General features: G+C 41.1%; 1 protein-coding gene across 2 annotated transcripts; it reads right to left on the reverse strand.

Moving 5' to 3' along the window:
• Positions 1 to 4,150: 4,150 nt before the first annotated feature.
• LOC117479840 (fibulin-7-like) lies at positions 4,151 to 26,934 on the reverse strand. Of its 2 annotated transcripts, XM_034126934.1 has the most exons (8): positions 26,697 to 26,934; positions 22,485 to 22,551; positions 18,215 to 18,368; positions 13,491 to 13,661; positions 12,219 to 12,536; positions 11,046 to 11,183; positions 8,016 to 8,151; positions 4,151 to 4,667 (listed from the first exon to the last, which is right to left on the reverse strand). In XM_034126934.1, exons 2-8 carry the CDS (start codon positions 22,548 to 22,550, stop codon positions 4,307 to 4,309), a joined length of 1,344 nt encoding a protein of 447 aa, XP_033982825.1. In that variant the 5' UTR covers position 22,551; positions 26,697 to 26,934; the 3' UTR covers positions 4,151 to 4,306. The 2 variants fall into 2 exon arrangements, with proteins under 2 accessions (XP_033982825.1, XP_033982824.1); XM_034126933.1 differs by lacking the exon at positions 26,697 to 26,934 and having other exon boundaries at positions 22,485 to 22,737.
• Between the last annotated feature and the right edge of the window lie 324 nt (positions 26,935 to 27,258).

Genomic DNA, 27,258 nt, shown 5'->3' on the forward strand with positions numbered 1-27,258 from the left:
AATAATGCACAACCTTTCTGAACATATCAAGTTTAAATATAGGATTTGATTTTTTTCCACGTACATTTGGACACGTTTAGCTTGAAAATATTACATTTTCCACATATTGTCTGAGCATTTTCTGATATACAGTGTTTCCTGTATTTTTCACATATTGTGTGAGATTTTTATTAAACTATACAAATAATTGTACATGTTCCGAAATGTTTCCCCAACAATTCTGAAACAGTTTTTCACAATTTTTCTAATATTTTACCTATATTTTCTGTTGTTTTTAGTGTGTGTGTGTGTGTGTGTGCTTGTCTGTGTGCTTGTCTCTCTCTCTCTGTGTGTGTGTGTGTGTGTGTTCCATAACTCCTCACACACACAGGTGAATGTTTTAAGTGAAGCGATCTTACGTCACGGTGTGTGTGTGTGTGCTTGTCTGTGTGTTTGTCTCTCTCTCTCTGTGTGTCTGTGTGTGTGTGTGTGTGTGTGTGTGTGTGTGTGTGTGTGTGTGTGTGTGTGTGTGTGTTGTGTGTGTGTGTGTGTGTGCGCGCGCGTGTGTGTTCCATAACTCCTCACACACAGGTGAATGTTTTAAGTGAAGCGATCTTACGTCACGGTGTGTGTGTGTGTGTGTGTGTGTGTGTGTGTGTGTGTGTGTGTGTGTGTGTGTGTGTGTGTGTGTGTGTGTGTGTGTGTGTGTGTGTGTGTGTGTGTGTGTGTGTGTGTGTGTGTGTGTGTGTGTGTGTGTGTGTGCTTGTCTGTGTGTTTGTCTCTCTCTCTCTCTGTGTGTGTGTGTGTGTGTGTGTGTGTGTGTGTGTGTGTGTGTGTGTGTGTGTGTGTGTGTGTGTGTGTGTGTGTGTGTGTGTGTGTGTGTGTGTGTGCGCGCATGTGTGTTCCATAACTCCTCACACACAGGTGAATGTTTTAAGTGAAGCGATCTTACGTCACGGTGTGTGTGTGTGTGCTTGTCTGTGTGTTTGTCTCTCTCTCTCTGTGTGTCTGTGTGTGTGTGTGTGTGTGTGTGTGTGTGTGTGTGTGTGTGTGTGTGTGTGTGTGTGTGTGTGTGTGTGTGTGTGTGTGTGTGTGTGTGTGTGCGTGTGCGCGCGCGTGTGTGTTCCATAACTCCTCACACACAGGTGAATGTTTTAAGTGAAGCGATCTTACGTCACGGTGTGTGTGTGTGTGTGTGTGTGTGTGTGTGGTGTGTGTGTGTGGTGTGTGTGGTGTGTGTGTGTGTGTGTGTGTGTGTGTGGTGTGTGTGTGTGTGTGTGTGTGTGTGTGTGTGTGTGTGTGTGTGTGTGTGTGTGTGTGTGCTTGTACTGTGTGTTTGTCTCTCTCTCTCTCTCGTGTGTGTGTGTGTGTGTGTGTGTGTGTGTGTGTGTGTGTGTGTGTGTGTGTGTGTGTGTGTGTGTGTGTGTGTGTGTGTGTGTGTGTGTGTGTGTGTGTGTGTGTGTGTGTGTGTGTGTGTGTGTGTGTGTGTGTGTGTGTGCGCGCATGTGTGTTCCATAACTCCTCACACACAGGTGAATGTTTTAAGTGAAGCGATCTTACGTCACGGTGTGTGTTTGTCTCCACATGGACAAACTTTCTGTGTGTTTTCTGTCTTGTACGTGTGTGTGAGAATGTGTGTGTGTGTGTGTGTGTGTGTGGACATACAGCTCAATCACATGTCTGCGTGTGTGTGTAGTGTGTTTTTGAAGCGTGTGTTCTGTCTGGTGTGTGGAGGCTGGCGGATACGTGTTAAATTCTTCAGTCCGACGCACCACAACATGTCTCAAAGTGTCTCAAAACATCCAGAGACGTCCGATTGACAGCTTCAAACATCACACAGTCGGGTCAACATGTTTATTATGTGTTAAACAGAGTCATGTCTGCAACGAGATAAAACGCAAAGCACAGGCACAGAAAATACAAATGGAAATACACTCATATATGAGGGAGACTCTTTTACCAAGAACACATACTACTACTGTTTGAAAATACCCTTATTATGGATTAATGACTCCTAAACATACCTAAAGTACTCAAACTAAAAGTATGGATGTGCAGTAAAGAAATGTGTATATTATATATATGGTGTTTCTTGATTTATAGTCTACTGCTGCAGCAATGTGTATTTTGCATTTAACTGTATCTTACAGGCTGTTGCTGGCTAGTTTATTCTACAGCAATGCATCATATTCTATACGTTTGTGATTTCATACATTTCTCACTTAAAGTCTGGAAGTTCCTTCAATAACATTTTTTAATAAATGCAATAATTTTCACATACTTATCTCAAAATGTCCACACGATACAGATTTTGGTAACACTTTATATTAAGGTACACAAATCAACCATCAACTAGTTGTTAATTAACATGCATATTAGCAGTATATTGGCTCTTTATTAGTCATTATAAAACACTTATTAATGCCTTATTCTACATGACCATATTCTACAAGTAATAAGCCATTAGTTGAGAGTTTTTTCCCAATAACCGTCTAATTAGTGCTTATTTATTGCAAGTAAGGAAGTTGTTGTTCATGAGTTTTGGTCTTAATATGCTCTGCTCAATATGGGCCTAATAAGGCAGTACCACCACAAGAATAGTAATTCTCCCATAATAACACTTAACAAATATGATCTATTCTTATGTAACAAGACATGAAACGGTAAGTGTTAATTGTGTCTAAATAACCCTAATCCACTGTAAGGATTAGTAACATGTATTGTGTTTATGTGATGACATTTGGAGATGTTTAAACACAATGAGAAAATGCGTTAGCATTCGCGCTAACGTTAGCATACACGGTATTGTTAGCATACATGCTAGCGTTAGCCATACTAGCCTGTATACATGCTTATTGCACAGCTAGCATTAGCTATATTTACCTTGTTTACACTTAGTGGTCTTATGTGTTAATCTGTGTATGTTACACTTGCATGAATGAGATCATTAAGTGCCTTGTAACTTCTTGTTTTATAGTTTCACTCAGTTTGAATGTCAGTGGACTGCAAATAAGTCAATAAAGGAGCATGGCTGCTCATTCCCTGGCCCTCAAAAGAGTTTGGCTGGCTGTCTAATCTATGTTCACACTGAGACAGTACAACACATAGAGAGAACAGTACACCTAGTGTGTAAGTACATACAAGCAGGTCGCACAGTATGCTCACAAATACATACAATCTGTTTTTATTAAAAAGTACAGGCTGCATGTGTTCTCAGCCTTGGAGAAACTTGACATGTTTTGGTATGTGTCTGAACTTCTCTTTAGTGATTCATTAATAAAACAGATATTTCAACGTGTGCCTACTTTGTTCTTGTACTGTTGAGGTTCATTTCAGTAGTTGTGTGCTATAATGTATTTACAAAGTGTGAAGAGGAGGCAACTTTAGAATAGGGAACCTGTTCAGGTCAATTAGAGTCAAACTACTAGCTTATTGGTTATGAACAAGACTTCACTTTAAAATAGGGAACATGTTCTGAGATAGAAATACCTAATTTTGAGTTATTTAGACACAATTAACACTTATCGTTTCATGTCTTGTTACATAAGAGATCATATTTGTTAAGTGTTATTATGGGAGAATTACTTTTCTTGTGGTACTGCCTTATTAGGCCCATATTGAGCAGAGCATAGACCAAAACTCATGAACAACAACTTCCTTACTTGCAATAAATAAGCACTAATTAGAGGGTTATTGAGGAAAAAACTCTCAACTAATGGCTTATTACTTGTAGAATATGGTCATGTAGAATAAGGCATTAATAAGTGTTTTATAATGACTAATAAAGAGCCAATATACTGATAATATGCATGTTAATTAACAACTAGTTGATGGTTAATTTGTGTACCTTAAAATAAAGTGTTACCCAGATATTTTTTGGAATATTTAAAAAGTGAAACCCAACAGAACAGATTTTTTATTTTTTTATTTAGCAATATTATATACAGAATCATAATTTTACAGAAACAGTAAATTACCAGAAACACTCAGTGGTTCGACACCCCCTCCCTCGTCAGCTTTATAAATGAAGGTCTGGCTCCTGCTCTCACATTCATTACAAAACCTTCTTTTCGCACCAACCCTGATGAACCTTACCCACCCACCCCCCCCCCCCCCCCCCCCCCCCCCCCCCCCCCCCCCCCCCCCCCCCCCCCCCCCCCCCCCCCCTACATACAAAATTAATGGTGTCTCCCGCTACGAATTACTATTCGTAGTATAAGATCAATGTTTTTGATCTTTTTAAATAAATATTTTGTTTATTAAAAACTCCAAACTCTGGTAAATACTGACAAACATTGAACGCCCCCAAAATGAATGTTTCCTCCCTCTAAAATGTGTACGGAGAGACGAACAGCGTGACCTTGGTGAGGTATCGCCCCAGCAGCTGGTTCCTCTCCAGTTCGCTCATCTCCACTTCGGCCTCCAGAGTGGATGGACCCTCGATGGGTGTCACCAACAAAAGGGTCCCCGTCTGTCTTCCTGAGCGCTGGACGCTGAAATGACCTCGCCCTCGACCGCCAGCCAACCCGAAACGAAGCGTGTCGCCAAGGACTCGAGCCGCCGACACACGGAAGAGGACACGGGGGGCGGCCATGTTGGAAACCACAGACAGGAAGTGGAAGGAGATGGAGTTCGGAGCCTGAGAGCACGACTTGTCTCCGGACATGCAGGGGTTCCTCTCACAGCGCCTGAGGAAACAAGATGAGATAAGATAAGAACATCAGCAGGAGAGGACTCTTTAAAGTAGAGACACTATATACTGATATACACCTGAACATCAGCAGGAGAGGACTCTTTAAAGTAGAGACACTATATACTGATATACACCTGAACATCAGCAGGAGAGAACTCTTTAAAGTAGAGACACTATATACTGATATACACCTGAACATCAGCAGGAGAGGACTCTTTAAAGTAGAGACACTACATACTGATATACACCTGAACATCAGCAGGAGAGGACACTACATACTGATATACACCTGAACATCAGCAGGAGAGGACTCTTTAAAGTAGAGACACTATATACTGATATACACCTGAACATCAGCAGGAGAGGACTCTTTAAAGTAGAGACACTACATACTGATATACACCTGAACATCAGCAGGAGAGGACTCTTTAAAGTAGAGACACTACATACTGATATACACCTGAACATCATCAGGAGAGGACTCCTTAAAGTAGAGACACTACATACTGATATACCCCTGAACATCAGCAGGAGAGGACTCTTTAAAGTAGAGACACTACATACTGATATACACCTGAACATCAGCAGGAGAGGACTCTTTAAAGTAGAGACACTACATACTGATATACACCTGAACATCAGCAGGAGAGGACTCTTTAAAGTAGAGACACTACATACTGATATACACCTGAACATCAGCAGGAGAGGACTCTTTAAAGTAGAGACACTACATACTGATATACACCTGAACATCAGCAGGAGAGGACTCTTTAAAGTGGAGACACTACATACTGATATACACCTAGAAATGAACAGAATATGTCCTCTTTAACCTAATTTCTACTAATTCAGTCACAGCTTTTTACTGTTTGTTTTCAAAGATCCTGTCTGGCAGAATAAACTCTAACCGTGACTTTAAAGCTAACGCTAACCCTGCTTTCCCCCCTGGAGAGTCGGCACACATCGCTGTCTCCCTGCATCACCAAAACATGCAATTAAGTTTCAGCTGTGGGAACAAATCAGACTCCAGAAGCACTTTTGTTAGACACGTTTCTGTTTGGACCGCCATCAGCTGATCGGCTGAATGGAGCCGCTAAACCTCAGCGTCTTGAAGCCAAACCTCAGTCTGACTCTCGGCCATGTTTCTGTCAGAGGAGGGACACTAACTGTGGGGTGGAGAGAGGAAGCGGGCGACATGGAGGTAGAAACCATTGTTTTTTAAAACCTCTCTCCATCGCCCAGTCTTTGTGTTTTGTGGTGAGAAGGTTTGTGGTTTCCCCTCCTTCTTGTTTGCAGTTTCATTGTGTTGTTGAGACGTGTTTTCACACTGTATCACGAGGCGGTTCACTCGGCTAATTCAAACTCATGCTGCTGTCTAAAGTTATTTGCAATGCACACAAATTACAGAGAAGCATCATAGATCACTGGCTCTCTCCAACAATGCTCATTAAGTATTTATAATTTAAAAACCTGCATGTAAGAATAGGAATGGTAAATGTTGGTAATTAAAACAACAAAACCATCCAATCAGAGAGCTAAAAATGATGTTCTGTAAGTAGAACTAGCGTACTGATTTAATTTGGGTTTAATCAGCATTGTTCTTAGAAAGGCGCTGACTGTCACTCGACTCTTTACTATCATGTGATTTTCTTGCATTATTTTGCCTTTTTTTTGGGAATCAACTTTTTATTTGGTCAAGTTTTTTCTTGTTTAACTTTTCTTTGGTGAACTTCTTTGCAACATGCAGCTTTTAGTAAATGCTGCGCATGTTTCCTCAAGTTGCTGAATGTTTCCTAAATGCAGCATGTGTTGTCAAGTTGCTGAAGATGTTTCTTCATGTGGAACATTTGGGTTTTTATATCTGCATTGTTTTTAAAAGTGCAGCTAGTTTCTCATAATGGAAGTTTCTTTGGGCCGTTGCAGCGCGTTTGCTCCTGTCGCCAGTGGCGATTCTAGAGTCTGTGGGGGCCCTAGGCAAAAATTCACTGGGGGCCCCTCGAACCAGCTTTCATCACCATCATCTTTTTTTAAATACGACTATTGGCCAAGACCAAGTCGTTTTTATCGTTTGAGGACCTGGAAAGGGTTATTAATGCCTTTGTGAACTCAAGACTGGACTATTGCAACGCTCTGTATGTGGGTATGGACCAGGCGTCAATTAAACGCCTGCAGCTAGTCCAGAACGCAGCTGCACGTCTACTCACTGGCCACAAAAAGCGTGACCACATCACCCCAATTCTTGCCTCACTACACTGGCTTCCAGTTCGGTTCAGAATTGATTTTAAAATCCTTTTATTTGTTTTTAAAGCACTAAATGGGCTGGCTCCGGCCTATATAGCCGAACTCCTCCAGCGCTACACCCCAGCCAGAGCTTTAAGGTCTGCTGACCAGCTGCTGCTGGTAGTGCCCAAGACCAGGCTCAAAACCCGAGGGCACCGAGCCTTCGCAGCAGCTGGCCCTAGGCTCTGGAACACTCTGCCCCTCCATGTGAGGTCGGCCCAGACCCTAGGGGTTTTTAAATCTACTCTTAAGACTCACTTCTTCTCCCTGGCTTTCTAGTCAGAGCGGAGCACGACTCCTGACTTTTCCCTGTGTTTTTTTTTATTTGTATTTTTTAAATATCTGTTGTAATTTATTGTCTTTTATTGTGATTATAGAAATGTGTTTTTTATGTGATTGTAGTTATTACATGTACAGCACTTTGGCCCGACCAAAAATCGCTTTTAAATGTGCTTTATAAATAAACCTTGATTTGATTTGATTTGATCAGTGGCGCCCCAACACAGAGCGGAGCAAGGCAACGAAACTTAAAATAAGAAGCAGCATTTTACGGCGCGCTATGCATGGGGCCGCCTTGAGGGGGTTTCCCGACATGTCGTTGCAGTAAATGAAAGGGTGTTTCATGTTGTCGTAGCTGTGGACCTTCTCAATCTACCTTCTTTGGGGGCCCCCTTCTGGTCTGGGGCCCCAAGCAGTTGCCTGCCTTGCCTGTTCGCAAGCGGCGCCCCTGCCTGTCGGCTACCGTCCCTTTCAGTTATTTGCAGTCTTACATTTTTCCAATATTGCTCTTTAAACTCTGGCTGGTTTGCATTGCCTTTCTATAGAAGATACTTATCATAAATTCACAAGTGGTTGTTTTTCCTTGTTTCATGTATTTACTCCCACCTTTAAGAGTCTTAAAGAAGAGTGTGTACTATCAGGTAAGTTCATATTGAAACTCCACAATCAGCTCTACTTGATTTAAGATGTTCACGTGTGTTTTAACACCTAACCCTTGATCAAATAATGAAGCCATCCTTCAGGAGTGGTGTGTTGAATGGAAATAAAAATGTATGATTCTTACATCGATGACGTCTTGATGTACGTGGCGTTCTTCATTTGAGGACACTCCACCTTCACACACTGGAAACCTCCGAAAGTGTTCACACACACCTGGTCTGCTGAGCAGTTGTGCATCCGGTTCTCACACTCATCCACGTCTGAGGAGAGGGAAAGAGAGGCGTTTAAGAAACAAATAAACCAAAGAAAGTACTCTGAGGGAAAAGTAGTAAAACCACAGTCTTAAAAATACTCCATTACATGTTGAAGTATTAGTAATAGTAATGTTATATGCTTAAGAATTGAAGTATAATCAGCTAAATGTACAAAAAGTACTCATTATGCAGATTGAGTCTTTCAAACTGGTTGTGTTTTTATATAATATTCAGTTTTTCACAAACAAATACTTTTTATGTTGTAATTCGTCATTATGGAGCAGAGTTTAAATATGTTGTGTACTACTGAGTAGGTTAGAAGTACATTTGTCATATGAACACATCATGTTATTTATGCAAAAGGTAACCCTAACTTTTAAATTAATACATGTGTAAATAAAAAGTACAATATTTACCTCTCAGATTTAGTGGTTTCTTTTTATGTATATTCTTTTTATAATTATTATTTACATGTTTTTATTTTCTTTTGTGTTTTTACTTTGAATATTATTATTTTTTTTATTGATTTATATTTTATATTTTCTAATATTAAACTAGTGCCTCGAGAAAAGACTATTTAAGATCCAATATATTAGGATATAGTCTACAAAACGGTAGGTGTGTTCATTTGATTGAATGAATGTTTTGTAAAAACCAAGCAGCTCATAAACATCAGAGCTCGACACGACACAAACATTGGATGTATTTGTTTGTTTTCTTGTTAGTACTCAATATCTTCACTAAACACTGTTTTAATACTGTTTTATTTTGTCTCTATCAGTACTGTCTCTTGCTATAACTATGTACATTTTCCCTCTGTGGTGATAAAGGAATTCTGATGATTCTTCTAAGTGCTGCTGATACGAAACAATAGTTTTAAAGGTCCCCTCTTGTGCAAAATCCACTTGTTCATGTCTCTTCTACATCAACATGTGTCCCCTCTTCTTCATGTCTCTTCTACATCAACATGTGTCCCCTCTTCTTCATGTCTCTTCTACATCAACATGTGTCCCCTCTTCTTCATGTCTCTTCTACATCAACATGTGTCCCCTCTTCTTCATGTCTCTTCTACATCAACATGTGTCCCCTCTTCTTCATGTCTCTTCTACATCAACATGTGTCCCCTCTTCGTCATGTCTCTTCTACATCAACATGTGTCCCCTCTTCTTCATGTCTCTTCTACTTCAACATGTGTCCCCTCTTCTTCATGTCTCTTCTACATCAACATGTGTCCCCTCTTCTTCATGTCTCTTCTACATCAACATGTGTCCCCTCTTCTTCATGTCTCTTCTACATCAACATGTGTCCCCTCTTCTTCATGTCTCTTCTACATCAACATGTGTCCCCTCTTCTTCATGTCTCTTCTACATCAACATGTGTCCCCTCTTCTTCATGTCTCTTCTACATCAACATGTGTCCCCTCTTCTTCATGTCTCCTCTACATCAACATGTGTCCCCTCTTCTTCATGTCTCTTCTTCATCAACATGTGTCCCCTCTTCTTCATGTCTCTTCTTCATGTCTCTTCTACATCAACATGTGCCCCCTCTTCTTCATGTCTCTTCTACATCAACATGTGTCCCCTCTTCTTCATGTCTCTTCTTCATCAACATGTGTCCCCTCTTCTTCATGTCTCTTCTACATCAACATGTGTCCCCTCTTCTTCATGTCTCTTCTTCATCAACATGTGTCCCCTCTGTGGAAAGAGACTCTGAAAGTTTCAGGAACAAAGATTCTCTCTCTTTTTGTCCTGATCCATTTCTATAAAAACCTGTCTGAAAATGAGCTGATCAGAATTTGGCTACTTTATGATGTCATAACGATGTTTTGTCTTGTGTAACCATTAGCCAATCAGCAACCAAGGTAACCCCCCCCCCCCCCCCACCTTATCACCTGAATCTCCTCCTAGAGCACCAATAGGCGCTTTCACACCGGAGTACTTTTCCCAGGAATAGTTCCGATAGTTCCTGGGATTTTGTGTTCACACCAAAAAGATCTGGAACTAGAACCTTTTTTCGGGAACCTTTTCCCCCCTTTTCAGTCCCTGCTAGAGAGATGGTACTTTCCTAGGGAGAAAAAGGTTCCAGTTTCTGATTGGCTGGGCGAATTGCAAACCACGCCCCGTAAAACTCAGAAAAGTTTTGTGAAGCCGCCATTTTATTTGCTCGCATTAGCATTATTAGCATTAGCATTAGCACAGCGCACCAACGGAGAGAGACTAACTTATGGCAACACAAAAGAAAACATGGGAGCGGTGGAGTGATGAGGAGGTGTCGGCGCTTCTGGCGATTTACTCGGAAGGCTTCAGTAGAAGCTGCTGGGAGTCCCAGCAGCTTCTACTGAAGCCTTCCCCAACTCCGGGGGACTCCGGGACTTCGGGTGGCAGTATATGTCGTGAAGTTGTTTGCGGCCTGCGTCAGCGTCTTCATTTGCGTAATCCTCCCTCAGGGACTTATTCCGGTGTGAACGCGATCTACTAGATTGTTCCGGAACTAAAGATTTCCGGGAACTATTCTTGGGAAAAGTAATTGGTGTGAACGCGCCTATTGTGTTATTTTTAACCAAATCTCTCTCAGAGGGGCGTGGGGAGGGGCTCCTTATTTTCATCTAAAGTAACAGACAGAGAATCAGCACTTTGGAAACAGGGCTGAAACAGAGGGGATTATGGGTAATGCTGCAATGATCTGTTTGGTGTTTCAGCCAATCAGAGACAGGCTCTGTATATATCTGAGACCTATAATATATTGATGAAAAACAGTATAATAGGGGACCTTTAAAGGACATTTCGTCCGGACGCTTGCCACTGTTTCCCCCCCCCCTCCACCTTCAGCCTCATTCAGCTGAGAGACTACAGACAGACTTATCACTTCTGTGACCCCCGGGGTGACCTTTGACCTCTGACCTGTGCAGCTGCGAGTGTCTCTGGACAGGTCGTACCCGGCGGGGCAGAAGCAGTGGAAGCTGCCGGGCGTGTTCACACACTGATGCACACACAGCCGGCCGGGCTGAGCCAGGGGGAACAGGAGGCACTCGTCGATATCTGGAACACACACAGGTTCACAGAAGTTAGATTATTCCATATGGATGTGAAACAGAAGCATTGGTACAAGTACACACATCCTTTACTCAAGTGCAAGTACAGATACTCTGGTCAAAGTAGAAGAGACTAAACTTCTTTACTCAAGTAAAAGTAAAGAAGTATGGTCTCCGAAATGTACTTAAGTCAAAAGTACCCATAACTTTGTGTCCCTAATGTTCTGTACTCACTGTTACATGTCTGATATGTTTAATATGTAATGTAAAGCGCTTGGAGCATTCAGGAAAAGTGCTTGAATAAATGTAATGAAACGCAGATTAAAACTAAAGTAACGAACCTGTTTTGAAAATGTAAGAAGTAGAAAGTACTGAAACACACACAGGTACTTTAGAATATTCCATATGGATGTAAAACAGTATTGGTATTGTAACACGTGTGCACAAGGAACAGATGTAATGTGATGTAAGTGTGACAAATACAACTAATTCTTCAAATAAAATACCATGCATACATCTGTAAAGGCTACAAATATATACACAAATACTTCCACTAAATAAATGTACAAATACATTACAGAAGCACTGTGTTTGTAGAGAAATGTTAATTTATCAAACCTGTAGAAAAAAATGACATCAACAAATACAACTGATTCTTCAACTAAAATACCACAAAAACATCAGGAATTACCACAAATATATACACAAATATTTCCACTAAATAAGAAAATACATTAAATAAAATACATCCACAAATTCCTCCACTAAAATACATCCAGAACAACGACGCACAGCCACTAAAATATACCAAAGAATACCACAAATTGCAGCCAAACTGACATGCAGCACCTCTGTCTGAAACCAGAGCCCAGTCTGCTCTGATTGGTTAGCTGGCTGGCTCTGTTGTGATTGGTTAAAGATGTCCCGCCCCTTAGCCTATCACGTACAATGTGTTGGAGCGCTAGCCAATAAGAGTGTGAGTGTTACGTAGTGATGTCACTGTGTTCCGGAAGTAAACAAAGTCGTTGGATGTATTTCTCACCTGTGCAGATGTTGTTGTCTCGGCCTGAAATGGTGAATCCAACGTCACAGGTGCAGCGGGTGGAGCCCAGGAAGTGAGTGCAGTGAGAGGGACGGACAGAGGACGGGGGGGAGGACGTGGGTGAGGAGGAGGAGGAGGAGGGAGGAGGTAAAGATAGTAAGGACGAAGAGGAGGAGGAGGAGGAGGAGGAGGAGGAGGAAGAGGAGGAGGAAGAGGAGGTGGGAGAGGAAGAGGAAGAAGACAGAGCGGCAGAGACAGGGAAGGAGGAAGGAGAAGCAGGAGAGAAAGAGGCCAGAGAGTTTCCACTGACGTTTAAACCTGAAAACAAGAAAAACAAAAAACATTATTAAGACAATAACAACTTCTAATACACGTTATTTTTTACCTAACTTATGTTTATTAAAATATTTTGCTAACAAGTGTCTAAATGAGACGACTAAACGTCATGACGCCCAACATTAGCCACCTTTAGCTTAGCTGTGGTGACGTGAAGTCATGTGACCGTGCTGTAGTTCCTTTATAGCCCAACATTAGCCACCTTTAGCTTAGCGGTGGTGACGTGAAGTCATGTGACCGTGCTGTAGTTCCTTTATAGCCCAACATTAGCCACCTTTAGCTTAGCGGTGGTGACGTGAAGTCATGTGACCGTGCTGTAGTTCCTTTATAGCCCAACATTAGCCGCCTTTAGCTTAGCGGTGGTGACGTGAAGTCATGTGACCGTGCTGTAGTTCCTTTATAGCCCAACATTAGCCGTCCTTAGCTTAGCGGTGGTTACGTGAAGTCATGTGACCGTGCTGTAGTTCCTTTATAGCCCAACATTAGCCGCCTTTAGCTTAGCGGTGGTGACGTGAAGTCATGTGACCGTGCTGTAGTTCCTTTATAGCCCAACATTAGCCGCCTTTAGCTTAGCGGTGGTGACGTGAAGTCATGTGACCGTGCTGTAGTTCCTTTATAGCCCAACATTAGCCGCCTTTAGCTTAGCGGTGGTGACGTGAAGTCATGTGACCGTGCTGTAGTTCCTTTATAGCCTTTAACGTTAGCTTGTTACTTCTAAAATCATAAAGTGGTGTTAATATGTGGAGATTATCCTGCTGAACTAAACGTGTAAGAATCATAAACGTTTGTTTGACACAGAGATAATTTTCTGACATAATACAAAATCACATGCAGAAATCCCATTGGCTTTTTGTGAAGGGAACTAGGGAGATGCTGCCTTCAGGGTCTGTCACTTTATAACCACTCGTAACACTTTACAGTGTGTTATTGTCTTACGTCTGCACATGGGCTGCTGTCCGCTCCACCTCAGAGAGTCCAGACACACTCGTGTTCGCGGGCCAATCAGCTCGTAGCTTGGTTTGCACAGGAAGTGGACCTCGTGTCCGATGCCAAACACCCGACCCAGTCTCCGCCCGTTAGCGGGGAGTTCTGGTTTGGAGCAGGTTGCTGGAAACGAGAGAGAGAGAGACATTTAGCTTCAGAAACTATTTTGTGAGAATATTTAAAAATATTAAGGAAAACATTTCCTAAAAATATGAGAACAATTACTGAAAGAATATGTAAAATGTCTGGAAAACGGTCGGAAAATTCCTTAAAAATTCCAAATGTCTGTATTTTTTGGGGAAATATACAGAACAAACATGCGAACAACATCCAGAATATGTTAGGGTTATAAATGTCAAATGTACAGTGGGAGTTTAAGTCCATTTATCAAGAGAAGCAGAGAGTTCTCTTCCAGCCAGAGGAGATTTGTTGTACAGTGTTATTGCAGGTATTAAAGGTCCCCTATTATACTGTTTCTCATCAATATATTACAGGTCTCAGATATATACAGACCCTGTCTCTGATTGGCTGAAACACCAAACAGATCATTGCAGCATTACCCATAAGCCCCTCTGTTTCAGCCCTGTTTCCAAAGTGCTGATTCTCTGTCTGTTACTTTAGATGAAAATAAGGAGCCCCTCCCCACGCCCCTCTGAGAGAGATTTGGTTAAAAAGAACTCAATAGCCGCGTTCACACCGGAGTACTTTCACCGTACTTTTTGCGTTTTAGTTCCGTGAGTACCCCTTATGTCGCGTTCACACCAAAAATCGTACTTAATCTCGGGTACTTTTACCCCCATTTTTAGAGCCAGCTCAGAGAGCGTACTTTTCTGTGGGTGAAAAGTGCTCCAAAAGTTCCCCAGTGCTGATTGGCTGGGCGAATTGCAAACCACGCCCGTACAACTCTGAAAATGTTGTGTGGAGACGCCATTGTTTTTCCTCGCTACAAAAACACAACGCTCCGTGCGTTGTGTTTGTTTTTGAAAGCAGTTATGGCAAGCATCAAGAAATGATGAGGAGGTGTCGGCGCTTCTGGAGATCTACGCCGAGGACGCGACCCAAGGAATGCTACTGAAGCCAGTTCGGTAGCTTTCACTCGACCTGGGAATTGTGCACAGCCGGCTAAATATAAAGAAACTCAGGACTACAAACGGCGGATTCAGTGGCCAACGATGACTACCACGACGAAGGTAAAATCAACTACATGCACTGGGGTTTTAATCTGCACAATAATGGTCTCAGATGTACTTTTATTTGCTCAGTAGATCAAGCTAGCCATGCTAGCCATAATAGGCTAACACCGGCCCCGGCTAGCTACATCTAGCTAGCTAGATATTCTCCGCTGTATGAAAACGTTTTGACTTGTGAATAACTGTGCAGTGTTTCTGTAATTTGCTTCACTAACTCATGGCACTAATCGTGTGTTTCAGGCGAGGATGGACAACTCTCGGGATTGGAAACAAGTGAGCTTTGCATTCTAGATCACAGCGCCTCGTCCTCCTTACCAGCAACCAAACGCAAAGGTACACACACTGTAACTTTGTCTTGAAAGAACGTTACGCATCGAACTGATGTTCACAATCATGTTTATTTCATAATATTCATCATATTTTATGTTTAACTTGCCTCAACAACATTAAACAAAGTTCAAGCATACATGAAGCACTCTTCAAAAAGGAACAATCCTCCGTGTTTGAACCTCTTAAATCGCTGCATAGCCGATTTATTTGGACTGGATTATCCCAGAGGCCAAACATTCTTTATAACACAGTTTCAGATTTGTGAAACCTTAATTCTATTTGTGAAAATACAAAAAAGGGAGATTTCAGTGCTTTTTTTACATGTAGACCACATTAGACCAGGTCCTGATCTAAAACCACTATACCTAGACTCATCAAATCTGGACTGGATTATCCCAGAGAGTCAAAAGATTCTTTATAACACAGTTTCAGATTTGTGAAACCTTAATTCTATTTGTGAAAATACAAAAAACACATTCCTAGTATGTTGTAAAACTACATGGCGACTAAACAGATCTTGTATATTGCTTATTTCCCCCTCTTAGGAAAGCGGACACGGGATGCGAATTTCTTTGACACCGCCCAGGCGTTGGAGGACCGGCGTGCCGTGGTGAATGAGTCGCTGCGTGGAGATCAGATGGTGCTGTTCACCAAGGCCCAGGAAACGGAGGACAAGATGCTCACCTCGATGGAGCGCCAGGCAGAAGTGTTCAAGCAGCAGATGGAGCGCCAGCAGCACCAGGATGAAGTGTGGGCGCTGCGCCATGAGGAAGCGTCGGCGCAGCGGCAGGATGAGCGACAAACTGCATTTAATAACAGTTTATTTGGTATAGTTTTTGTAAATACTGACACACGACACACAACGTTGCACTAAGGTGTGTATGCTGCTGAGACTATCCCTACACCTGGGACAGTTTATTTTATATTGTTATTACTGTTATGACTTTATTTTATATATAATGTTTACTGACATGTACAACTGACACTTTATTTACATTTAAAATTGTTCTATTTAATGTTATGTCTTGAGAGTGCAATAAAGAAAACCGACATGGCGATTAAGCTTATTTCTCCTGACACTTTATCTTTAGTGACCTGTGTAGCATCCTATACATCACATGTAAGTGATTATTCTGATACCATCATGTTTCATCGGTTATAAACTGGCAAAGCTTTATTTGTCATTTATTTATCATCAATGTTGCAACCTTGTGGGGGAATGGCAGGGGCACATACACAAATATGATAATTTATATAATTTTAAATATTATTTGACCTAAACTTTTAATTCCCCCCCATTTCACACAACACAACATGGAGTCCACTATGGGCCAAAACTAACATGTATGTTTGCATAGTGTTTATGGCAGACGGATGCAGTGGGTCTCAGGAAGATATATAATAAAGGTGGGTTTGCTGCTGAGACTCCCTACACCTGGGAGTTTATTTTATATTGTTATTACTGTTATTATATAGTACAACTGACACTTTATTTTATATTGACAATGTTTACTGACATGTACAACTGACACTTTAGTTACATTTAAAATATTTCTATTTAATGTTATGTCTTGAGAGTGCAATAAAGAAAACCGACATGGCGATTAAACAGATCCTGTATCAGTTTTTCTTCTTCTTCTCTTGTTTTGTAGCGGGTTGCAAACAACTTTAAGGTGCTTACCGCCACCTACTGTACTTGTAATCTTCCCTCAGGGAAAAGTACTCCGGTGTGAACGCGATCTGTACTAAGTACCCTGGGGTTAAAAGCGCCAGGGCTCTTAGTGCCGGAACTAAGTACAGGAAAGTACTTGGTGTGAACGCGGCTAATGGTGCTCTAGGAGGAGATTCAGGTGATAAGGTGGGAGGGGGGGGGTTACCTTGGTTGCTGATTGGCTAATGGTTACACAAGACAAAACATCGTTATGACATCACAAAGTGGCCAAAATCTGATCAGCTCATTTTCAGACAGGTTTTTATAAAAATGGATCAGGACAAAAAGAGAGAGAATCTTTGTTCCTGAAACTTTCAGAGTCTCTTTCCACAGAGGGGACACATGTTGATGAAGAAGAGACATGAAGAAGAGGGGACACATGTTGATGAAGAAGAGACATGAAGAAGAGGGGACACATGTTGATGTAGAAGAGACATGAAGAAGAGGGGACACATGTTGATGTAGAAGAGACATGAAGAAGAGGGGACACATGATGATGAAGAAGAGACATGAAGAAGAGGGGACACATGTTGATGTAGAAGAGACATGAAGAAGAGGGGACACATGTTGATGAAGAAGAGACATGAAGAAGAGGGGACACGTGTTGATGTAGAAGAGACATGAAGAAGAGGGGACACATGTTGATGAAGAAGAGACATGAAGAAGAGGGGACACATGTTGATGTAGAAGAGACATGAAGAAGAGGGGACACATGTTGATGAAGAAGAGACATGAAGAAGAGGGGACACATGTTGATGTAGAAGAGACATGAAGAAGAGGGGACACATGTTGATGTAGAAGAGACATGAAGAAGAGGGGACACATGTTGATGTAGAAGAGACATGAAGAAGAGGGGACACATGTTGATGTAGAAGAGACATGAAGAAGAGGGGACACATGTTGATGTAGAAGAGACGTGAAGAAGAGGGGACACATGTTGATGGAGAAGAGACATGAAGAAGAGTGGACACATGTTGATGTAGAAGAGACATGAAGAAGAGGGGACACATGTTGATGTAGAAGAGACATGAAGAAGAGGGGACACATGTTGATGGAGAAGAGACATGAAGAAGAGGGGACACATGTTGATGTAGAAGAGACATGAAGAAGAGGGGACACATGTTGATGGAGAAGAGACATGAAGAAGAGGGGACACATGTTGATGTAGAAGAGACATGAAGAAGAGGGGACACATGTTGATGTAGAAGAGACGTGAAGAAGAGGGGACACATGTTGATGTAGAAGAGACATGAAGAAGAGGGGACACATGTTGATGTAGAAGAGACATGAAGAAGAGGGGACACGTGTTGATGTAGAAGAGACATGAAGAAGAGGGGACACATGTTGAAGTAGAGACATGAAAAAGTGGATTTTGCACAATACGTGACCTTTAAATATTTTAACCACATTATATATATGTTTTGTTATTCAGTGCCTCCTCTCACCTCCGGTTTTAAAGATGGCCATGGTGCTGTTGTGCAGAGCGCTCATCTTCTTCCTGAGCGAGCGGAGGCCCTGCTGGTACGAAGCCTCGTGGACCGAGAGCATCTTCTCCACCTGACGCAGGGAGGTCAGGAGGTCGTGGGTGGAGCGGCACTCCTGGTGGGGTGAGAGGAGAGGTTACACACTAATACAGGGGTGTACAAACTTTCTTCCCGAGGGCCACTTACAGAAAGATATACGAAGGGCTGGGCCGCTCACTAGAGGTTTATTGCCTCATAAGTTAAAGGTCTCCTACCATGGAACATGCACTTGTTGATGTCTTTTATACATCAATATGTGTCCCCGGTGTGTCGGGGAACTCACGCAGCGTCAGAAAATAAAACCCTCTCTTTTCCTCCGTACCCAAATCTCTAAAAACGGGGGAACAACGGAGCTGATCCAGATTTGCGTCCGATATGACGTAATATCTGAAATGTGGACCCACGGCCCTATCAGAAAGTTGCTATCAGAAACAATGCCCGACTGTTTTGGACGTAATATGGTCGGTGTTTACATTAGCATCGCTAACACTCAGAGCTAACCTGTACTGGAGAGCATGTGTGTGAAGAAGCAGGAAATAAAAAGGAACTCACCTTGTGGTATAACCGGCAAGAGAGAAAGCCTTTGAGCTCCATACTGTTTCAGAAACAATCCTTGATAATCCATGATATGGCGTTTCATCACGGCAGTATTTAGTTTAGACAGTAGCTGCCGGGTCCCGCATGAGCTCAGACCCCTCCTTTTTATTTTTTCAAATGTGGGTAAATGATGCTTGATACTTGAAAATGCTTTAAGAAAAAAAATGCTCACAGCTCTCCAGAGGGTTTACTTAATTTTGTTAGCAGCTCATTCCTTAAAACAGAAGCTTCAGATTGATTATAATAAGAGGACATATGAAGGGTACATTTTAAGCTTGTTATACAAATAAGTTACTGGGCTTTTTTCTAATCAACTTAGATTTGTTAGAAATTGTTTTAAACTTTAATTGACTGAATTAATTTGAAAAGTGAATTTATTGACACATGAATACTACTGAGTAATATATGTTTACATATATATTTAAGAAATACAATCCAAGAAAAGCACAAGTTTCATTTGTGGGCCGTATTCCATTATACTTTTACAATCTGCTGAGGGCCGATAAAAAATGGCTCGCGGGCGGCATTTGGCCCCCGGGCCGTAGTTTGGACACCCCTGCACTAAAACATTAAATAAACGGAACAGAGGTAGAACACATTATTCAACTAAAACACCACTATAGAAATGCTACAAACACAGTATATCCACAAATACTTCCACTAAATTAACTTTAACTAAAATACATCCACAAATACCACAAATTCTTCCACTAAAATATTAAATATAATATAAAGTGTAAGGGATAATGTGCAGCGAGCCGGGCATTAAAGGTCACCCATCATGCTATTTTTAGGCATATATCATAGGTCTCAGATATATACAAATATATAAAAAACATGTCTACGAAGTGTTTTGCTCAAAATACCAAACAGATCACCCATTGTAGCCTCACCCCTCTATTTCAGCTGTTACTAAAGTGCTGATTCTGGGTCAGTAGCTTTAAAAAAGGGACAGACTGTGTGCTGCGTTAAGGGACAGACTGTGTGCTGCGTTCAGGGACAGACTGTCTGCTGCGTTCAGGGACAGACTGTGTGCTGCGTTCAGGGACAGACTGTCTGCTGCGTTCAGGGACAGACTGTCTGCTGCGTTCAGGGACAGACTGTCTGCTGCATTCAGGGACAGACTGTGTGCTGCGTTCACGGACAGACTGTGTGCTGCGTTCAGGGACAGACTGTCTGCTGCGTTCAGGGACAGACTGTCTGCTGCGTTCAGGGACAGACTGTCTGCTGCGTTCAGGGACAGACTGTCTGCTGCGTTCAGGGACAGACTGTCTGCAGGAGTTTCAGGTGTGAAGTCTATAGATAGAGGTGAGGATTCACTAACACCTGTGAGAGGACCTGACCTCTGACTGACGGCTGTCGGTGTGTGTGTGTGTGTGTGTGTGTGTGTGTGCGTGTGTGCGTGTGTGTGCATGTGTGTGTGTGCGTGTGCATGTGCGCGTGTGTGTGTGCGTGCGTGCGTGAGTGCGTGCGTGTGATTGTCACACATTGGAGGGTTAACTTTAGTTCAGTGTTGGACCACTTTCTGATAACCACAGATAATAAATGTTGTCGATTTAAGTTATTTTAGCAAACAATGGAATGATAATTATTGATGTTAGATAATTATTAGTAACGCTATTATATTATTATGCATTTGAGAGATAAAATAACCATTGGAAAATGATTTTAATAATATTTGAATACAATTATTAACCCTTGACAAAGTCTTACAAACATCTGCTTCATAATGCTTAGGTTTGAAGATACAGAAGGATATATCAAAATGAAAATATGTTGATTTAAACGCTTTTCTTGCACTTCTTCCATCTTCTTTTTATCACAAATATCCGCAATCAAATTAAATGATTTGTATACTGCCGGGTAGCTTGTGAATGTACTCCAGGTGGAACTAAAGTCTGATTTAAAGTGCACCTATTATGCTATTTTTAGGGATATATTATAGGTCTCAGATATATACAAATATATAAAAACATGTCTATGATGTGTTTTGCTCAAAATACAAACAGATCATGCATTTTAGAAATCCCTCACATCCCTCTGTTCCAGCTGTTTAGAGAAACGCGGATTTTGGGTCCCTTGAAAAAAACAAAAGAGGAGGCGGAGCTAATGCCTGATCAGAATTATACCGGAGATAAAGTTAAATTCTGCTGTGATAAAACGCCATCCTGTTCTAAACCACATCAAGGATTATCTCTGAAACAGTATGGAGCTCAAATGCTTTTTCTCTTGCAGGATTATCACAAGGTGAGTTCCTTTTTATTTCCTGCTTCTTTACACATACTCTCTCCAGTACAGGTTAGCTCTGAGTGTTAGCGAGGCTTGCTAATGTAAACAAAGACGAGATTACGTCCAAAACACGTCAGGCATTGTTTCTGATAGCAACTCTCCGTGGGTCTGCCATCCGAAATTACGTCATATCGGCAGCAAATCTGGATCAGCTCCGTTGTTCCCCCGTTTTTAGAGATTTGGGTACGGAGGAAAAGAGAGAGGGTTTTATTTTCTGACGCTGCGTGAGTTCCCTGACACACCGGGGACACATGTTGATGTATACAAGACATCAAAAAGTGCATTTTGCATGATAGGTCCCCTTTAACACTTGATTATATTTCACATCATTCATCCACATCTGTAGAGTAACTAAAGGTATTAAATACATGTAGTGGAGTAAAAGTACACCATTTACCTCTGAACTGTAGAGGAGTAGAAGAACTAAGTAGCAAAACATGGAAATACTCAAGTAAAGTACAAGTACCTCCAAAGTGTACTTAGGTACAGTGCTTGAGTAAATGTACTTCTGCTAAAAGTCCTTATTTTGCATACATTTTAAACTAAATAGCTGCTATAGAAGGAACGCTGCGACCAGGATCCTTTGAATTTCACTATTATTATTATTATTATTATTATTATTAATATAAAAGATTTTAGGTAATATATCAGACATTTAATAATCATTAACCCTAACTTGAAGTTGAAATTAATAATGTAACTAAGTTGGTTATTTATTTTAGAATAATTCCCTCTTCTTGAGGGGTTAGACATACTCGCGTTTCAATACAGAAAATACTAGAATAAGTGCGTTTTTTTGCTTTTTAAACATTTTTCTTCCTGCAAAAACTTTAATTTAATCAAAATGAATTTAAAATGAATTTCTAAACACTTAATTTGACAATACATATTCATTTTTAACTTGTAATCACTGCTCTCAAATGCATTTATCTAATATTTAGACAGAAACATCTGAACTGTGACCTCTCTTAAATTGACATTTTGTGCAAAATCTTATCTTTTTCCTCTTTTGTATCGTAACGCACGGCTTAATATATAATATAACACGACTTGTTTTTGGGACTTAATATATCATTTGGCATTCTTTCTAACTCAAACACCTGATATTACACACTCATGCTTCATTCACTGTCAAAGTCAACTTTATTGTCAACCTTTCAGTGTGTGTGTACAGAGAGAGAGAGAGAGAGAGAGAGAGAGAAATGACGTTTCCCACAATCCTGAATACAAAAACTACAAATATATAAATATGTCACCTAACAGCTAATAGAGTGACATTAGAGAGCGTTGAGACACCTGTCCTCACCTGAGCGTCAGAGAAGTGGACGTGATGAAGACAGAACATCAGCAGGAGCACGGCGGCGCTCTTCATCCTGAACAAAACCTCCATTATTGATCAGACTTTGCTCCAAACTTCTCAGCTGCTGCTCTGCGTCTGAACCGCGGAGTCCTCTGCGCTGCTTCTCCTTCTCTTTTCGAGGGCACTTGCCAAATGTCTCCTCCCCCTCTTCCTCCTCTCCGATATTTAGGAGGAGGAGGAGGCGTCGCCCACATCTGGAACAAACTTTCACTTTTTTTTAGTTTTGATCAATCAGCAATCCCCAGAAATAGACTCTCAAATTAGAAGTCAGAGTCTTTCTAATCATCACAACAAAGCGTCTGCAGGAACTTCTGCTCCAATTATAGCAGCTTTTATTTTGAAATCCCAAACCTGTGAGGGTTGCTTAATGACAGGGCGGCCATCTTTACTGATAACCCCGCCTAGATTCTCCCCCCCCCCCAAGGGAGAGAGAGAGAGAGAAAGAAAGAGTCCCTGAACGCACCGTTTAAAAGAAGTATGATAAAAGCTGAGTGTGAACATGCACTGTGATCTCCTTTCTCTAAATCTTTACAAGTTTTAAAAGAAGCAAATAAAGGCCTTTACTGAACAGGATGTGTGTCTCTACTTTAAAGAGTCCTCTCCTGCTGATGTCCAGGTGTATATCAGTATGTAGTGTCTCTACTTTAAAGAGTCCTCTCCTGCTGATGTTCCAGGTGTATATCAGTATGTAGTGTCTCTACTTTAAAGAGTCCTCTCCTGCTGATGTTCAGGTGTATATCAGTATGTAGTGTCTCTACTTTAAAGAGTCCTCTCCTGCTGATGTTCAGGTGTATATCAGTATGTAGTGTCTCTACTTTAAAGAGTCCTCTCCTGCTGATGTTCAGGTGTATATCAGTATGTAGTGTCTCTACTTTAAAGAGTCCTCTCCTGCTGATGTTCAGGTGTATATCTAGTATGTAGTGTCTCTACTTTAAAGAGTCCTCTCCTGCTGATGTTCAGGTGTATATCAGTATGTAGTGTCTCTACTTTAAAGAGTCCTCTCCTGCTGATGTTGAGGTGTATATCAGTATGTAGTGTCTCTACTTTAAAGAGTCCTCCTCCTGCTGATGTTCAGGTGTATATCAGTATGTAGTGTCTCTACTTTAAAGAGTCCTCTCCTGCTGATGTTCAGGTGTATATCAGTATGTAGTGTCTCTACTTTAAAGAGTCCTCTCCTGCTGATGTTCAGGTGTATATCAGTATGTAGTGTCTCTACTTTAAAGAGTCCTCTCCTGCTGATGTTGAGGTGTATATCAGTATGTAGTGTCTCTACTTTAAAGAGTCCTCTCCTGCTGATGTTCAGGTGTATATTAGTATGTAGTGTCTCTACTTTAAAGAGTCCTCTCCTGCTGATGTTCCTCTGGAGGGAACACAGGGATTTTAGCCTTTGCAGACCATTTACATGCACTAAAACCTATAGAACACACTATAGGAGAGGGAAACACCTGAAAGCATTACTCATGGTTTATTATGTATCAGAAAAGCATTTAGATTTAATTAACAATAAAGCCGAGCAAAAATATTCTCAACACTTCAGACAAATAAGAAAGGAGGATTCTATTTCCAATATCCAACATAAAAAAAAAAAAAAAAAAGTGATCCCAGATGCAGTAGAGTAGAGTATGGGGCATGTGTGCCGTGGTTTGTGGAAATTATAATCTATGTTGGTGAAGCCACTCATTACAAAAGAAAGCTTATTATTTTTACATATTGTATTCTTATTATAACACTTTACCCGTTTTCAGCTTATTTCTTTATTTAGATTAATTTATACTGTAATTTTTATCCTCCGTACTATAGGACAGTGTTATTTATAATGTATTGACATCACTACCAATGTATTTATTTAAATCCATATGTTGAGTTGTTGAGCACATGTCTGAAATGTTTGCACGTTAAATAAAGAATAAGTACTCGCAACTATTAAGATCATCGTACGTTGTAAGTGTTTAGAACATGTTGTTAATTACAATATTTCAGTTTTTAATTTAAAATATACTAAAGGGTTCAGTTCCCAGTGTGCATTGCACATAATAATAACACAATCAAGCCCTCAAATCGAGCTTTGACTTCACTTTAAACAAGGAACATTTGACATTTTTGTTTTATAATTTGCAACATCTGCAGATAGTGCATGTGACGTTACTCAGCCTTCAAAGTATCCCCAAACTCTCTAGGGGGAACCCCATTTTTAAGGGGTGTTACGACCCCCTCCAGTCCACTAGGGGTCTCTGTGTTTGTGTTCTGCTTGCTGGCCAGAGAGGGCAAAAGTACACACATCCTTTCCTCAAGTAGAAGTACAGATACTCGTGTTTAAAAATACTCCGGTAAAAGTAGAAGTACTGACTAAACTTCTTTACTCAAGTAAAAGTAAAGAAGTATGGGCTTTGAAATGTACTTCAGTAAAAAGTACCCATAACTAGCAGCTGTTTTAAAGAGTACCTGACCTCCCTTTATATTAATAGAACAATAATGTCATTGTTAGCTAATGAATGTTTCCATGCTGAACAACGGCAACATGACAACGTTTTCATTGGTCCCTCTTCTTTAGAGAAGACCAGGAAATGATGGATACACGGATCGTGTTCAAATCAATAGGCACGCAATGACTCTAAAGAATAATGATCACGCCACCAAACACACATTCAAACTAAAGGAACCAGCCTGTTTGGGAAATGTGAGAAGTAGAAAGTACAGGTATTTGGGTTCAACATGTAAGAAGTAGAAAGTACAGGTATTTGGGTTCAACATGTGAGAAGTAGAAAGTACAGGTATTTGTGTTCAACATGTAAGAAGTAGAAAGTACAGGTATTTGGGTTCAACATGTAAGAAGTAGAAAGTACAGGTATTTGGGTTCAACATGTAAGAAGTAGAAAGTACAGGTATTTGTGTTCAACATGTAAGAAGTAGAAAGTACAGGTATTTGTGTTCAACATGTGAGAAGTAGAAAGTACAGGTATTTGGGTTCAACATGTAAGAAGTAGAAAGTACAGGTATTTGTGTTCAACATGTAAGAAGTAGAAAGTACAGGTATTTGGGTTCAACATGTAAGAAGAAGAAAGTACAGGTATTTGTGTTCAACATGTAAGAAGTAGAAAGTACAGGTATTTGGGTTCAACATGTAAGAAGTAGAAAAGTACAGGTATTGTGTTCAACATGTAAGAAGTAGAAAGTACAGGTATTTGGGTTCAACATGTAAGAAGTAGAAAGTACAGGTATTTGGGTTCAACATGTAAGAAGTAGAAAGTACAGGTATTTGGGTTCAACATGTGAGAAGTAAAAGTAAAAAGTGGTCAGAAAAATAAGTAGTGGAGTAAAGTACTGATACCAGAAACATGTACTTAAGTACAGTAATGAATACTTCACTACTTCCCACCTCTGTTGCTGGCTCTAATTTGTGTTACAGGTGTTCAAGTCGTTCACCTGATGAGCCACACCTGGGGATAAAAGGCCAACACACCTCCCATACTGCCGGCTCTCATTCTTTTGTTGGCCTCAACTTTGATGTACACACACACACACACACACACACACACACACACACACACACACACACACACACACACACACACACACACACACACACACACCACACACACACACACACACACACACACACACACACACACACACACACACACACACACACACACACACACACACACACACACACATGCACATTTGAACCAAAGACAGGACAGCTAAAGTCCCGATTAAATAATGACTTTCAGAGTTATACAGAGCTGTAATAGTGTGTTGAGGGTTAGATAAGATGGGAAGTCTAAGATAGGACTTAAGAACCATTAGGAACCAAATAGTGCGGTTGGAATGGCTTCTGCAATAGAACAACTTTATAAGTTCTTAAACGTTACAGTTTTACTCAGTCCGGGCATAAAAGGTGTGTCCTCACACACCACCTCGAGGTACCGACAAACTCCCTTCTTTCTATACTACCTCCATTCATCAATTTTACACCATTTAACTTTCCCCTGTTAGTTTCTCCCTTTAGACTTTGATCACAGACCTTAATGAACACACCTCTGAAACCTTGGGATTCAATACCCGTAAAGCACTGCTGCCGTATTTCAGATCAATCGATCACGGCGACCTCCAATATGACCCAGAATTCAGCAACAGAGTTACCTAGGTGCGACTTACCCGCTGTTCTCTCTGGGAGACTGCAGACTCCGTCAGGGATCGATCCTCAGCCAAGGAGACAGGACGCTGGAATCAGTCTGGACTCAGGACTCAAGCTATGTGGGAACAGGTTACATTTCCGTCTCATTTGTCACTTATCCAGCAATAATCAGAAGGGCTACGTGAACTTTAGTTTCCTCTCACAAGTGTGAACAGGTCGTTTTATTTAAAGTTTCACAAGTTATAACACCACACACTATAATGAACTGAGTTTAGCTCAGATATAGATGATATCTGCTCCGTCTAGGTTTGCTCAGATATATATTATATCTGGGGTCTAAGTTACACTACTAGTTAGTATCTTTCTTCCGTCTTCTGCTAGAGCTGCTGAGTTCAACAGGAACTGATTTCCAATGTTCTTCAGTCTCCTTTTATCATCTTCTTTCCCGCGGCCTGTCACGTGGTTTGACACGTGGTTTGTCACATCCTGTGCCTGCAAGCTGGTGCGTTAGAGGTGTCCTTCTTTGTTGCTGTGGTTAAATGTTCACCTCCCGCAAGGAAATACATAACAGATGTTCATCTC

The sequence above is a fragment of the Trematomus bernacchii genome, unplaced genomic scaffold, assembly GCF_902827165.1.
Source record: "Trematomus bernacchii unplaced genomic scaffold, fTreBer1.1, whole genome shotgun sequence".
NCBI lineage: Eukaryota > Metazoa > Chordata > Actinopteri > Perciformes > Nototheniidae > Trematomus > Trematomus bernacchii.

Excerpts from the sequence above, each read along its gene's own strand:
- LOC117479840 (XM_034126933.1), bottom strand. The coding sequence starts at position 22,568 with ATGGAGGTTTTGTTCAGGATGAAGAGCGCCGCCGTGCTCCTGCTGATG. Across the intron at positions 8,152-11,045 it reads AGACACTCGCAGCTGCACAG|ACGTGGATGAGTGTGAGAAC; the intron begins GTCAGAGGTCAA and ends CCCTCTCCTCAG. Across the intron at positions 4,668-8,015 it reads TACATCAAGACGTCATCGAT|GCGCTGTGAGAGGAACCCCT; the intron begins GTAAGAATCATA and ends TTGTTTCCTCAG.